Source organism: Stegastes partitus, unplaced genomic scaffold (assembly GCF_000690725.1).
Source record: "Stegastes partitus isolate 25-593 unplaced genomic scaffold, Stegastes_partitus-1.0.2 Scaffold1558, whole genome shotgun sequence".
NCBI lineage: Eukaryota > Metazoa > Chordata > Actinopteri > Pomacentridae > Stegastes > Stegastes partitus.
In genome coordinates, this window is record NW_007579289.1 from 1 (window position 1) to 15,865 (window position 15,865).

At 40.2% G+C, this 15,865-nt stretch overlaps 1 protein-coding gene across 1 annotated transcript; it reads right to left on the reverse strand.

Annotated features, from left to right (window-relative positions):
* Positions 1-234: 234 nt before the first annotated feature.
* Positions 235-4,908, reverse strand: LOC103371285 (interleukin-1 beta-like). Its single transcript, XM_008300551.1, has 6 exons — positions 4,752-4,908; positions 3,066-3,117; positions 2,777-2,966; positions 2,039-2,218; positions 1,792-1,925; positions 235-809 (listed from the first exon to the last, which is right to left on the reverse strand). Exons 1-6 carry the CDS (start codon positions 4,796-4,798, stop codon positions 594-596), a joined length of 819 nt encoding a protein of 272 aa, XP_008298773.1. The 5' UTR covers positions 4,799-4,908; the 3' UTR covers positions 235-593.
* Between the last annotated feature and the right edge of the window lie 10,957 nt (positions 4,909-15,865).

Below are 15,865 nucleotides of genomic sequence, written 5' to 3' on the forward strand. Positions count from 1 at the left end.
CCTTGCACTGGAGTGCTCGGACCCTAATGATCAAATAAATGCATGAACAGCCTTTTTTTTTTCAACCCAAATCAACAAGAAAACTACTGTAACTGTTGTTAAATGAATTTTGAAAAATGCCCCATGATTTACTTTTGACAGAATCGATGCAGATGATCTGCCATCTGAAAAATAATCTGCATTATCATCTTCTTATAATACAAAACAAAAAACAGACCAACAAATCAGACCACATTCTTTTTCTTTTAATTTTTTATTTTTTTTTAAACCATTACATGTGAAATGTTTTAATGGCAGAACAACAGTGGGATAACAGGCCATAGAAATAAAGTGAAAGCAGTGAACATAAGGAACAATTGACAGATAATACTTTATAGGAATATCCTTTTACAAAATTCTTCGTCAAAGACGACAGGTGTTTTCTTTTATTAAGCATGTTAGCATGAATAAAATTAATATAGCGTTAAAGGACTTCTAGCGGTTCCATTAAATTCTGAGCTTCTCCACAGCATAGCATTGACAGGCTCAGGCAATGTTGTAGAACTGGTCCATCTAGTGGAGGAGCAGAGAAACACACAAGTTCAGCGCGAGTTTTAATTTAATTTGAAGCTGGTGAGACGGGAGGCGGCGTCCACTTTACACATTTCCACAGAATGGTTTTCATCCTCAGTAGAGGTGCTGATGAACCAGCCCCTGTGTTTCACAGACTCAAAGGTGTAGAGAGTCATGGCCGAGTGCCTCTTAAAGAAAAGGAAGCGGTCCATGTTTTGGTCGTCGCTGATCATCTTTAGCTCGTCCTCACGGCATCTCTGACAATGACAGATAAACAGAAGGAGTTTGTCATTCTAATTCACCTATGTATGGAAGTACATTTCTGCCCGTAAAAGAAACAAATCTGAGGTACAAGACAAAAATTTAGAATTATGACACAGTAAGTCAAAATTGTTGACTTTATAATACAAATTTCTGTGATTTAAAACGTCAAAGCTCGGACAAAAATTTTTTTTACTGGAAATCAAAATTATGAACAAAAACTATTTTTTTTCAGATAAAAACTCAAAACTGAGAGAGTAAGTAAAAAAAATTACTGGAAATCAAAATTTAAGAAATTCTAAATTATGAGAGATTTGTGACAGTTTTGTCTAGAGACAAATTCTAAGATAAAAAGACATTGTAAGTCAAAGCTGTGCAATAACACTTTACACTTTGAGTCAAAACACCACAAAATGACATAAGTCTCATTTTAGATTTATTAAATAAAAATTTCTTCAATAAAAAGACTGAATCATCCAGTGTCTAATTTAGTGACATAGTGAAGCAGAGTTTGGGATGAGACTTCCAAAGTCCACATTTTGACGAAATTGTTCGACAAAACATTCAGTCAAAAAATAAGGTAAGAAGTCTAAATTAGATGTACTAAATAAAAAATGTATAAAAAAAATCCAAAATCTGAGTTAAATCTTTAACAATCTGCAGTGTCAGAGTCCATTAGGACTCGTCAGGGAAAACATCAACATTTATAAACAAAAAATCCAAACTTTGACAAAGTCCAAATTGTGACTTTTAAAGGGAAAGTAATGATAAAGACTGTTTTTTTGTGATTAAAAACCCAAAATTCTGACACAGTAAGTCAAAGGTTATGACATAAGAAGTAAAAATTATGGGCTGAAAAGTGTAAATAAAATGAATGATGAACTTTACTGACAACTGCAAAACTAATGACAAAGTAACTCAGTATGTAGACTTTTTATTTGTAAAATAAAAAGTAAATGTTGTGGTTTTTGTTTTTACCTCCAGAGTCAGCACGGGTGTGTCGTCTATCATGGTGCAGGACATATGCAGGTCGTTGTTGATGGAGAGGAGAACAGTCTGAACATCAGCAGCAGGAACACAAGGAGTGACGTACCTCGCCATCTTAAAATTCACTGACGTGACAAAAACACAGACACAGGAAAAAACATGATTTCAGAAGGACTGACCTCCACCACTGAGGGACCTGTAGGTTTCAGTAGAGTATTTGAGGAAGTGGTTGTGGTACCTTTACACTGGTAGTGTCCTCCTTTGAGCGTGAGGGCCTGCAGTTTTAGTTCTCCTGACTGCTGGACGAGGTCTTTCTGGACGCTGTCGCAAAGCGTGAACTGCTTCACACTGTTGACACGCCGGAAAGTCACTTTTTTCTGTCCTGTGTTACTGGTCAAGAATGTCTCCACAACAGTTTCTGTGTAGACGAGGAGGGAGATTGTTAGCCTGTGTGGTGGACTGAACAGGACCCAAAGGGTCTTTTAGCCCCAATACAGAGCCTCTGTTTGACGTGATGGTTGCAAGTCAAACAACCACAATGACAGCAACAGTAGGAATCAGAAAGTCCAGGAAGTGATGACATCCAATAAAAAAAAAAGATGTACAATGACCACAAATTGACAAAATGACTGTAAAGATGCACGGAAGCAGACAGGAAGTCGTGCTGGTTGACCACAGAGAGAGAACCAGCTAAATGAATTTAGAGGCAGCACAGCAACAGACACACAAAGGAAACCAAGGAGGCGTATTAAATAAACAGAAAGAGATGTGAACCATTGGATAGAGATGCAAAATTAACACAAAAAGACCTCTAAGACACAAAATGACCACTACTACACGTGAAATGCCTGCAACTACATGCAAAATGACTACAAAGAGAATATGAATGCTAAAAAAAAAAAAAAAGACATAGACCACAAAGACACACAGAAAGAGCATAAAGAGTTTAAAAGTGACAAAACTTTGTGTTACCGACCTTCCACCAGACTGTCCATGACTATGCTGCAGAGCTCATCCTCACTGAGCTGGTGGATGCAGCAAGATGGGGACTCTGTCATTCTGTTCAAGATCAGTATCAGGTTAGCTGCACTCCTCAGCGTCTTCTTCTTGTGAGGAACCTTCAGGTCCAGGTCCTCATCGGGTGTGATGACCGCGACCTGAAGCTCCTGCAGGAAGCACATGATAACAATAATAGCGATGAAGCTCAGGGCAAATTTCATAATTGTACAAATGTAGTAAATAAATAGCACTAGTGGAAGAATTACCGTCATGTCGAAGTAGCAGTGTTCAATTATTTTCTCGTCCGATTCAATGGGGCTGAAATACGAAATAAAAGATAAGGTTGGAATGTATCAAACTGATCACAGAGAGAGACCCAAGTGAAAGGAGAAATTAACTGTTGCAGCACAACAAAGAGCCACAAAACAATGATATGGACACACAAAATGACCAGAAACAGATGCAAACCACTGGAAAAGAGATGCAAAATGAACCCAAACAAATGCTCATCAAACACAAACAGATAAAAACAACTCTAAGATACAAAACAAGTTGCAAAACAAGTACTAGGAAACTTAGAACAACTCAAAAAATGCTAAATGAACGCAAATAGCTTTAAAAATAACAGTAAAGACACACAAAAAGACCAGATCGAGATGCAAACCAATGAAAAGGAGATACACAATGAACACAAGCGTAACATGAAGGCGGAGACATACGAATGGATTGAAATACAAAATTAAGGATAGATATGAAATGCACCATTTTAAATATTCTGAATTAGAGTTTGGAAAGCTCAGAGAGGACAGTCAGCAGCACGAAGCAGAGAAATTATGTTGTTTCTGCTGTTTTCACAGAGGTGCAGGATTTTATGTTACAGTGAAAAATGAGCCCACAGTGAAGAAAAATGTGACAGGAGCAAAACAAAAACAAAAAAAAACCCCAAAAAGCCCAGAATATACTTGGAGTTCAGAAGGAGGCCTTTTTGCTAACATGTCCTTATTCTGTGTTGCTGTAGTGAACAGTCAGTCATGTAAGTGTCTCTTTTATCCAGATCAATAAAAGACTTTTTTAAACTGGAGAACAAATAAACTCCGATCAGTCTAAACTATGTTAAAAGTACATTTCTCTGAGGAAATTAAACTTTACATAACATGAAACTGGGATCCCGCAAAATAAACAAATACAATAAAAATTACAAAATAAATAACATAATTTGGTTGGTATCTGGGCTGCAAGGTGACTTGGTCGTTAACACCGTCGCCTCACAGCTAGAAGGTCGCTGGTTTATGTCCCGTTGAGGATCTTTCTGCGTGGAGTTTGCATGTTCTCCCCGTGCAGCGTGGGTTCTCTCCGGGTTCTCCAGCTTCCTCCCACACAGTCCAAAAACATGTTGAGGTTAATTGGTGATTCTAAATTGTCCGTAGGTTAAGTGTAGCCCTGTGATAGACTGGTGACCTGTCCAGGGTGTCCACTGCCTTCACCCTAAGTCAGCTGGGATAGACTCCAGCCCCCCCACGACCCTAGTGAGGATTAAGCGGTGTATAGATAATAGATGGCTGGATGATTGGTATCTAAGGTCAAATTAAACTCTACATGGGCGCCTCGGTGGCTTCCTGTCTCTCTCCACTGCTCTATTGAATAAAGTCAAAAGCCCAGAATAAACTCTACATTACATATAAAAGTATATTATTTAGTCATCCTTGACTGTATAAACCTGCAGTTAAGCAGTGATTTCACGATGTTTACTGTGTCTTTTGTTCATATACGGATCACAAGCATGTCTCTAAATGAGAAGTGAAACATGTGACTGAAGCCGTTCCCTTTTCAGACGATACCTGCTTTAAGTTGCTCACTGCTAACTCAACACTGTTTAGAGATTTAAATAAAAGAAAAAGAAAACCTTAAGAGATCAAAAAACTACCAGAACAAAGACTCTGAGATGAACTTACCTGGGCAGAGCTTGAGATAGGTCAAACTCAGACATCGTCGATGACATTCTGAGTTTAGTTACTTTGGTGATTCTTTTCTGTCACACTGATTTCGCTGAGGTTTCCAGTCGATAGCCTCCTCTCTCGTGTGGCACGGCAGGTCCACTGAGTATCTCAGCCTGTCTGTGCATGAGCAGCAGCCTCAACTTCCTTTTTCAAAAGAGAGGTGCACTTGCACTCGCAATGACATCACAGCAGTGGAAAATATGACAACAGTCATTTCTGGGTAAGTGAAGATAATGCATAGAGAAAAAGCTTTTGGGATAACTGAAACATCAATATTCAGATAACTATATGTATTTTTTCAGTTCCTGCAAAATGTGAAAGTTTAGCTTTTATTGATTTTCTGAATTGAATCTGATTGAAAAACCTCTCAGTAACTGGGTGACTTCTTAGTTGAAAAATAATTCCTCATATGAACAATCAAAAACAAACATCGAAGATGCATCCATCCATACATCCAGAAACTCTTTGCAGCCTAAGGGAATCTAACTGTGACCTGTGACACACAAGTTAAAAACCTGTCATCACTGAAACTAAACTGAGTTCTGTCACTTCCAGTCAGCCTAACTGAAAGAACAAAGTTGTTAATGGCTGGTATCCAACTGCATGTCTGCACAGAAAAACACTTGTTTGCTCTTTGGCACAAAACTGCAAGATGAAACTTTGTGTGTTTGTCTTTATTTTTGAGGATCCTCATGGACCTACATATTTCGCAAGATTGATCAATTTCTGATACTGTGCCTGCAGATGAGCCATCTGTAACTCTTAACCACTGCTGCAGCTGTGTTGGCTTACATTCAGCAGGTGCTCATGCACCTGTCTGTGCAACTCACACTGTGGTTTCCTACTTGTTAACCTTAACCATCTAAACCCTGAAATGGCAAGTGTTAAAGGCATCCATCCATTATCTATACACTGCTGGATCCTTAATAGGGTCGCGGGGGGGCTGGAGCCCATCTCAGCTGACTCAGGGCGAAGGCAGGGGACACCCTGGACAGGTCACCAGTCTATCACAGGGCTACACCCAGAGACAGACAACCAAGCACACTCACATTCACACCTACGGACAATTTAGAATCACCAATTAACCTCAGCATGTTTTTGGACCTTGTGGGAGGAAGNGTGGTGGATCAACTGCCAGTGACAAATTCAGAAATACAGAGACACACCAGGAATGACCCCACATTGTCAAAAGTGTATGAAATAACAATGCAGGGATGGCCAGCTCATGGTAACCCTCTGTTCCCAGAGTTTTCAGCTAGACGAGATCAACTCTCAATCTGCCAGGGAACCTTAATGTGTGGCTCCAGAGTCGTAGTTCCCTCGCGACTCCGAACCAGGGTGTTAGAGACTCTCCATGAAGGGCACCTTGGCACAGTTAAGATGAAGAGTCTAGCCCGGAGCTATGTTTGGTGGCCGGGTATAGACAAACAACTTGAGGACATCACCAAAGGCTGCTCAGGCTGCCACAAAGTTCAAAATGCACCACCACAGGCACCCCTTCACCCCTGGGAGTGGCCATCGTCACCATGGCAACGTGTGCATGTTGATTTCGCAGGACCGTTTATGAACTCAATGTTCTTGATTGCTGTTGACTCTCATTCCAAGTGGCCAGAAGTGATACAAATGAAATCAACCACTTCAGAAAAGACTATAAGTGTTCTCAGGTCAATTTTTGCTAGAAATGGTCTTCCTGAACAAATTGTGAGCGACAATGGCCCACAATTCACGTCAGAGGAGTTCACTCTTTTCACAAAGAAAAATGGGATCAAACATTTTAAGTCAGCACCTCACCATCCAGCTACGAATGGATTAGCCGAGAGATTTGTACAAACATTCAAAAAATCCATTAAAGCAATGGAAAGAGAGGACATTCCTCTTCAGCACAAGCTAGACAACTTCCTTTTTGTCTACAGAAACTCTGTACATTCAACAACAAACCAAGCGCCTGCAATGTTGTTCCTGGGCAGGACTCTCAGGTCCCGCATTGATCTCCTGAAACCAAATCTGCGGAGGGAAGTGCAGAACAAGCAGCTCAGCCAGTTGTCAGGCAAGACTGCAAGAGACTTTGAGATTGGACAAGATGTCCTGACACGTGACTACAGAGGAGACAAGTGGACCCCAGGAAAAATAACAACAAGAACTGGACCACTGATGTACACAGTTGACGTCGGAGAACAAATATGGAGACGTCACGTGGATCAGATTTTGGATGCACAACCAAAGAGTAACGACTCATCATCTCCAGACACGCCCCTCAGTGACAGTAATGCCACCCCCATGAACACGTCAGCTGTAGCAGAGACTCTTGCTCCAGACAAAAACTCTGCTACCCCTAACCCTACGCCACAAGTCCAGAGGCGTTATCCTGAAAGGCACAGAGCGCCTCCCAAGAGACTGGAGCTGTAGTGGTCATGTGTTTTCATATGTTGTTTTGAGTTGTTATGACATGTTGGTATTCAAACACACAAAGGTGTTGGAAACAAAAAGGTCTTCATGTGCATTTCATATTTGAATGGATTGTTTTGTTATGCATAAAGTGCTATTATCCATTCAATTTAAAAGGGGAGGAATTGTAGTGTATGGACTATTTCCTAAGGCGCAGTTATATGCCTCCCACCCCTTGTGGTTTACAGCGCACTTCATAAACAGTTACGTTGGAGCAGTGATATGTGTTGCCGCACATCTGTGTAACCTGCCGTTCTGCAGTAAAGCCGTTTAGCAAGAGCAAGCTCCGTCTCCGTCTATTTATTTTAAAGTTGTTAAAGACACAACAGGGAGAACATGCAAACTCCACGCAGAAAGATTCCGGGTGTCCTCACCAGGACGCGAACCGGCGACCTTCTTGCTGCGAGACAACAGTGCTAACCAACTGCGCCCCGTGCTAAAGGCATGTTATCTTTAAAAAAATATCACCAATATTACGCTATTTATTTGAAACTGTAAAAACAGAAAGAATCATTTGGCTTTAAAATTTAAAATAGTCTATGCATGTATGAAAAAATGAGCTAAATCTGTGTTTATACAGAGCAGAGAGGACATCTGTATGGAAACTAGTTCAAAATGTAAATAGTAAATAGTAGATTCTTTCTGTTTTTACAGTTTCTGGTTGATAAATGGTGTCATTATTTTTTAAAGATAGCATGGAGGCAGGTTTGGGATTTAGAGGGTTAAACCTGCATTCTTTCTAACAGTCAGCAGGAATCAGACCCCTGTGGTTGCAAAAATAATTCAGTCAAACACACAAGTTACCACATTGATGAAACAACCTCATTATCACTTAGTGTTATACGTTTTAGTCAGTTTGTTCCATGTTCTGTAGATGTCTATTCTGTCTCTTATAAACAGCAGCAACTGATCACGAGTGACAGTACAGTATAGCACAGCTGCAAGTTAACATATACTAGACCATGCCTGCATTGGAGAAGTTCTGATTTTAATGGACTTGTTTCTGCTGAAATTACTATTAAATGATTACATACTGCTTAGAAATTGTAAATTCCACACTGTCTGTCATGCATTTATTAGCATGTTGCTGTATTATTCCATATAATGGAAAAAAAAATCCACTTGTGCATCAGTTCAGGTGTGTGAAATGTAGTCTGACGTATTTTTCTGCAGTTTTCTGAATGAGTTTATGGAACAATTTGTGCAAGTTCAAAAGTGTGTGTGCATATACATGTGGTTTTTGTGTGTATGTGATTTACTGGTTGTAAAATGCGTTCATCTGAAGAAGAAAAATTTCCCCACCTCCTCAAAAATTAAATTTCTCTTTCATGGTACAACATTGTGTTTGACAAGTATGAGGTCAGTGTTGTGTTAAATGGAAACAAATGGGTCTACTGCTTGATGAAATTTCAAGTTGTAAATTACTTCAAGTGTTAGTTTCTGTACAATTGATTCCAACACTCCACATTAGAATATATTTACTGTTTTATTCTGCAACTAGACTCCCCTAAATATACTGTTTTTGTATAGTGTTGCCACCATAATCAACATGAACTGTACTTACCTGTAAATTACAACATTGTCTTCTTTGAAAAAGTATGAGTTGGGAATTATACCATTAACCTTAACCTTTCTGATCCAGTGGATTGCAGACATTTATTCAAAGACAGCAATGTATGAGCCGATTGTATGTTTTTTTTTTAAGGTAAGAAAAATAATTTAACTTAATGACACAAAAAATAAAGATGACCTATTTCAGGGCATCAGTGTAAAGTTATCAGTAATATTCTTTGCTAAATGTATTTGCTGGTCTAAACTGTGTTTTGTGAACTGTCGTGTGAAAATGTCTTTGTCGGGGAACCCAGGCACAGACACGGGCAGACAGGCAAGTGAATGAAATCAAAGAGTTGATTAAATGTCACAAACAGAAACCAATGTAGAGGGGAAGTTCACCTGAGGAGGGGAAAACCGGAACACATTCAAAAGGAAGCAAAATTATAGCAACCTAAAGTAAAAACAGAGGGAAAAACCTAATGAATTCTAATAAAAAACACAAAGCTACTCAAACAAACAGGGACACACACAAAAATGGGACAAAGCAGAGGGGGCAGACAGGCTCGGGGAATCCAGACTGGAAGCAGGGTGGGAACCGGTGGCAGGAGAAAGGTGGCTCTGGGAATGCAGGCTGGAGACAGATTGCCGATCAAGGCAGGCAGACAGACAGACAGGAGACAGAGCGGGGACCGGCAGAAACATAAGGGTAGAATGTCTATGGTCTGGCAGGGTGTGGTGGAATGAACTGGTCTTTAAAGGGAGCTGAGGTGGTTGAGAGCAGGTGAGTTGCAGCTGTCAGAGATTGTTCTTGATTGGAGGCTGAGATGCACAGAGAGGGAGAGAGAAGGGAGAGGGAGAAAGAGATGGAGACAGGCAAGGGCTGAGGCTGGGCGGTCATGACAGTCTTGCTGTTATCGGTCATTGCTGCTCTAAAAAACATCCGATTTGACAGCATTTATTTGTAGTTACTGTTTAATTAGAATTTGGCTGTATTTTTACAGTAGTTTATTATATTGCAGAGCTCATGTGTTCTGAAGTCTGCAGTCTCCCTTGTTGTGCAGTAGCAAATAAAGGACTCCAGCCTCCTGTGACCAAGTGGTGCATCGACAATGGATGGATGGATGCTAACAATAGCAAAACAGAAAGCGATGACTTTTTAATGAGGGAGAGACAGCATTGATATCCATATCATTAAAGGGTCAGAAATAGATTTTAAAAAAAATTGAATTTCCCTTCTGGGATGAATAAAGTATTTTTCATTTCATTTCATTTCATTTCATTTCAAAAAGGTTGTTCAACATATTTTAGAGAATAATTCTGAACAACTGACAGTTCAGTCTCTCTGTTTGAGTCATCTGTACCACTTTATTCTTTTCAGATCTAGTAAGATGACACCATGACCACAGGTGAAAGTCAAAGCTGCATTGTGCAATTAACTCTTTAAGCTGAACTGTAGTGCCAGGACAGTGTAGTGTGTCATGGTTAAGGTAACCAGGAGAACAAATGGTAAATATAGCACTTGTCTACCTTAGTGGTACTCAAAGTGCTTTACACTGTTTTCCTCATTTACCCATTCATACACACATTCATACACACATTCATACACAACAGAGCTGCCATGCAAGGCGCTTGCTTGAGCAACTTCGTCTTCAGAGTCTTGCTCAAGGACGCTGTGTTTTAGGACACAAAGCGAGCCATGGATTCCACAAAACTCTCTGTAGACCATAAATAAGACATTTTAGTTTTTAGTAATTTGTGATACTTCAATAATTCATAATAACTACTGAACACTTTTTGAAATTAGTGTATTTGTAAAGCAAAAACGAGAGAAAAATAAATTAAAAAGCGCCTTTAATCTAACTAAATGTTTGGGTCCACAGGGGAGTTTTTACATGCTAGGCTTCAGGCAGCTTCCCATGACTAGGCAGTGTCTCATCAGATGGTTGACAGGTGCTCTCCAACTCTTTGCTCCTGATTACTAGGCCTCAACTTATGCAAATGATGAGCAGGAAACACAGCGCTCCGTCTCTTGAAACGCATAACGGTGCTATCGACCTGCATATGTAGACAATGAATAAAAGTGTTGTCGTGACAAATCCAGTGAACAGGTTTCCATAATAGAATACAAAGTAATTAAAAGGAAGTCCGCCTGGAAGAGCGACAACTGTAAATGCTGTCTACTTTTGTTTCTGATACTTTAATAAAGCTGATCATGCTTTCTGTGGGGGTGCACAGTGGAGCCGGGGTTAGCACAATGATCTCACAGGCTTGTTTGGGTTCTCTCTGGGTTTTCCAGCTTCCTCCCACAGTCCAAAGACATGCTGAGGTAAACTGGTAATTCTAAATGGTTTGTAGGCGTGAATGTGTGCGTGCTTGTTTGTCTCTATGTGTAACCACATGATAGACTGGCGACCTGTCCAGGGTGTCCCCCACCTTGGCCCAGAGCTAACCCTAGTGAGGATTAAGCGGTGTATAGATAATGGATGGATGGATGCTGACAATAGCAAAATAGAAAGACATTTGAAATCAAGCATCATTGCAGTTTGATGCAGCTGAGACCTGTCCAGGGTGTCCCCTGCCTTCGCCCTGAGTCAGCTGAGACAGACTCCAGCCCCCCCGCAGCCCTATAGAGGATAAAGCGATGTATAGATAATGGATGGATGGTTTCTGTACTTTCACCTAAGTTTAAATTCAGGACTTTAACCTGTAATGGAGTATTTGTACAGTGTGGCATTGGTGCTTTGTTTGTGACATTAAACTCAACACTCTACATCCACATGCTTTAGACACACGAGAATAACTGTTTCCATGTATTGCATCAGTGAAACCTGCGTAACAGTCTCCAGCTCACTTGTCTAATAGCGTGAGTGTATGGTCTGAGGTTGCATGGTGGTTATAGTGACATTTGCTCTTCAAGGGATGAAGTGTGATACAATTTTTGAGTGAAAGCTGCGCTATGACCTGAATACCAGTGCCTCCAGCCTTGCATGTTAATACCCACAAACATTTCCTGGAAACCCCCAGAGAATATGAAAGTCGTGCAGATCTACTGCCGGTACTGGGCAGGGAGAGTGTTTTTGCTGTTGCAGCTTAAATCAATATATTGTGATGTTGACAGCGTTGTTAGAAGTGACTGTGTGACATGTTACCTACATGAAATGAAATGAAATGAAAAATACTTTATTTATCCCAGAAGGGAAATTCAATACATGATTCTTTTAAAAAAAATTTGCAACTCTTAAGGTTACAGTAGAAGAGTGGTTGTTAGTAGGCAGTTTTCTAATTACACATTACAAGTCCAGCCATAAAAAAAAAAAACAAGCAAACTGAAACCCCCTCAGAATCAGCAGATTTTTAGAACTATATTTAATGAAGCCAAGCAAAAATGTACCTTCACACTGTGAATATTGTCAAAGTACAGGAGATAGGCATGTGAAATTATCTGGGATAAAAAAAAAACATTGTGTCAAATACATTTTCTAATGTAGTCATATTTAAACCTGAGGCAGGAGGCTTCAGTTTATCAGGACCAGAACCTCACACCACAGGCACAGCTTCCTCCCAACAGCAGCTGGCTTCACTAACAAGACCCAAGACAACACACTCCCTGTGTGCCTGATGACAGGTATCGGAGGCAGCTGCAGCAATCAGCTCAACTGTCTACAATCACCTTCAGCTCCTTTAAAAACCTCAGTTCATTCCTCCGCACACTGCCAGACCATAGACTTTGAAACCCCATTTCTCTGATGGTCCCCAAGCGGTTTCCTGCCTGCCGTCTCTGAGCCACTGTGACCTGAATAGGGTTAATTGCTGACTTAATAGGAGCTACAGGAACATGGGTGTTTTTTAGGTAAACAGTAATGACCTTGAATAGTCTTACAGAATACTACTGATTGACATCCTTTTGTTTTTTCTTGTTTCGGTTCTTCTCGTGGCTGACTTCTTAAATGTGTTTCGTTTTAGTCATAGAGTGTACATACTACATTTTACTCTTAACCTCATGAGGAGTAGCAGCTGTTCCTGGGAGATATGACTGTGTAGAGCAACAGTCATCCAAGTCACAGTACTTCAGTAGAAGGGAACTGGACTTGTTTATTTCCTTTTTGAAGACACACACTCCACTGAGTACACTCTGATTGCTGGCTTTATTAGCCTACTTGAATTATAAATCAATATACAAAGTGAGTATTTGGAGCATATTAAATCATTTGAACCTAATTTTACACTGAAATGATTGGGAGCAGAGCAGCTGCACATATTCACATGATTTCTGAAAGCAGAGCTACATTACAGTTTTTCTCAATTGTTTACACACATTTCCTGAGAGAATGCTTCATACTCTCAGCGCTCTGTGAGACAGGTGGTTTCCCATGTGATGAGTCAGTGTGCGTAGTAGGGCAATTACCTTCAGAGTTTCGAATGACTCCTTGTGAAAACAAGACATTTTCTTCATGAAAGCAGAGAATTGTGTTGTGTTTTAAAAAGTGTTTTAGAACTGCACTTTGAGTGTAAAGCAGGAAATGTGCTTGTGGTTTAGCAGAATGGGTTCAGGCGGTTGGTGCATGAGTTATATGTTGTGGTCATTGTGTCATAACTACCAGGATTAGTGTGTAAACAGTTAAGAAAAACTGTAACTTGTGTCCAACACAACACGTATTGAGGAATATAATGAACTGCTGTTTTTAGGTGGGTGCTGCAAGGTAGAGCGGTGGTTAGTACCGTTGCCTCATAACAAGAAGGTCACTGGTTCATGTCCCGGTGAGGGCACCCGAGATTTTTCGGCGTGGAGTTTGCATGTTCTCCCCGTACAGCGTGGGTCCTCTCTGGGTTCTCCGGCTTCCTCCCACACAGTCCAAAAACATGTTGAGGTTAATTGGTGATTCTAAATTGTCCATAGGTGTGAGTGTGCTTGGTTGTCTGTCTCTAAGTGTGGCCCTGTGATAGACTGATGACCTGTCCAGAGTGTCCCCTGCCTTCACCCTGAGTCAGCTGGGATAGACTCCAGCCCCCCAATGACCCGAGTGAGGATTAAGCAGTGTATAGATAGATGGATGGATGGATGGATGGACATTGTGAGAATCTGCAGCTGATGTCTGAGCAGTTCCATGGCACAAGATGCTCCATCAGGACAATGTGTCTGCTCACACTGTGCTGAAAACACAAGTTTTTTGGCAGCAACATCACAATCGTCGCTGCACCCTTCCTACTCACCAGATTGAACTCCTTCTTCCTTTTCCCCAAAACAACAAGTTCAAGATGATGGGTTGCCATTTGGACACAGTTTAGTAGATTCAGTTCATTGCAGATGGTACTTTACATGAACAGGACTTCAAAGGAGTATTACAAGCATTGCAGAAGCACCGGGAGCAGAGAATTACTGCACAAGGAGACAACTTCACTGAGGATTTAAATCAGGTACGATCTTTGTTTTTTTAAAGATGCTATTGTGGAAATTTTTGATCACACCTTATATAAAGACAACCAAACCAAGCAGGTGTGCAGATGCACATTGTAACTAGCGGAACTTCTTAGTGAATGTCTGTGTGTGAATTTTTTAAAAAAAGCAAATAAAACATGTTCAGAACAGGATTCGAGTTTATTTCCTAAGAAATTATTGAAAGTGTTAAATGCAGTGGAGTCTCAATGCACCCAAAACTGGCAGCATTCCCGAAAAAACTAGAATAACACTGAGCGTTTCTATACAAATGTAACCTGGACAGAAAGAGGAGGAGCTGATTAAACAGTTTGTGGTAACAGTGGTGTTGTACCTGAAAACTGAGACCTATTTAAACTACATCCTGGAGTTAAACTCTACCTAAGCAGTCATATATTAATACACAGTTCTTAACATGGTCAAATCCCCCCACACTCAAAACATTTCTCTCAATCAGTTTAAGAAGCACAAAGTCATGACGATCTTTTTACATTCAGTCTTTTGATACCGTAGAAATGAACTTTTTTACAACGTAATATAAGTAAACAGCTGAAAAATATTTACTCAAAATCACATTGTCAAAAAAATGTTTTGTTTTTTTTTAAATTCCTGGAATACGGCAATATGCTCGAGAGTGATAACACTGAACGAATCAACACACAAACAGACAAATGGTGCAAATGTAACAAAGCTGATGCAGAGAAGACTGTTTAACAACCCGACTGCTGCTTAAAGGATCCGTCCGCCGTTTAAGCTGCTGTATTTGCCATTCATGTGGCTCTATGGGTCACGCAACTTTGCACTGTCAGGGTGCATCGTCACTTCTAGAATGCACCGAGTGAATGCAAAATCTGTATCAAAAAGTTATTCAGTACTCTGATGGACACTCAAGCTGGGTGGAAACAAAAATTAAATGAGGTGTAGAGTGCAAAGTCACCTTTATCCATAAAGACACATGAATGGGAAACACACCAAGCTGAAATAAAGCAGAATTATCCTTTAAAGTTAAGGTTTGGATTCTTTTTAAGTCTACCTTAATACAATACTCCTTCTCTTCACGCTGGCTTCAACAATTAATCAATTCGCTGTGAACTATTAAATCTCCATCACCAACTATTCAGATATGATGAATGACGAATCAGTTTGAGTAAATATTTAAGGAAAAAAAGTCTAAATGTTGTGATTGCAGCTTCCTAAATGTGAATATTTTGTGGTTTCTTCCCTCTAGGACTTTGAAAAACACTGACATACATTTTTGACATTTTATAGACCAAACAACTGATTAATTAAACCAGAAAATAATTATCAGATTAGTTGACAATGACAATACACATTTGTTGCAGAGCCACAGACCATCTGCCTCGACTACGCTGTAAGACGAATACATTTAATATGAGAGTATAAAATCCACAGTTCTCTTGTTCTGTGCAAAACTCTTACAGGTAGGCAGACGCACAAAACTCTGTGCATGTATTGTGTTAGGAGTGAATTATATGCTGGCCTGAAGAAAGACCGGTAGTGCTGATACTTGAATCGCAGGTCCGTGAGTATAGAGATGCAGCTCTTTGTTTGACGGCCAAACTAGCTACTCGGTATACAAATGAGTTATGTGGTGACACAGATAAAAAGAAACGAA

Bases quoted from the DNA above. Each gene is read 5' to 3' on its own strand.
- LOC103371285 (XM_008300551.1), bottom strand. From the start codon at position 4,798: ATGTCATCGACGATGTCTGAGTTTGACCTATCTCAAGCTCTGCCCAG. The intron at 3,118-4,751 runs GTAAGTTCATCT...TTCGTATTTCAG, and splicing joins CTATCTCAAGCTCTGCCCAG to CCCCATTGAATCGGACGAGA. The intron at 2,219-2,776 runs GTCGGTAACACA...TCGTCTACACAG, and splicing joins CATGGACAGTCTGGTGGAAG to AAACTGTTGTGGAGACATTC.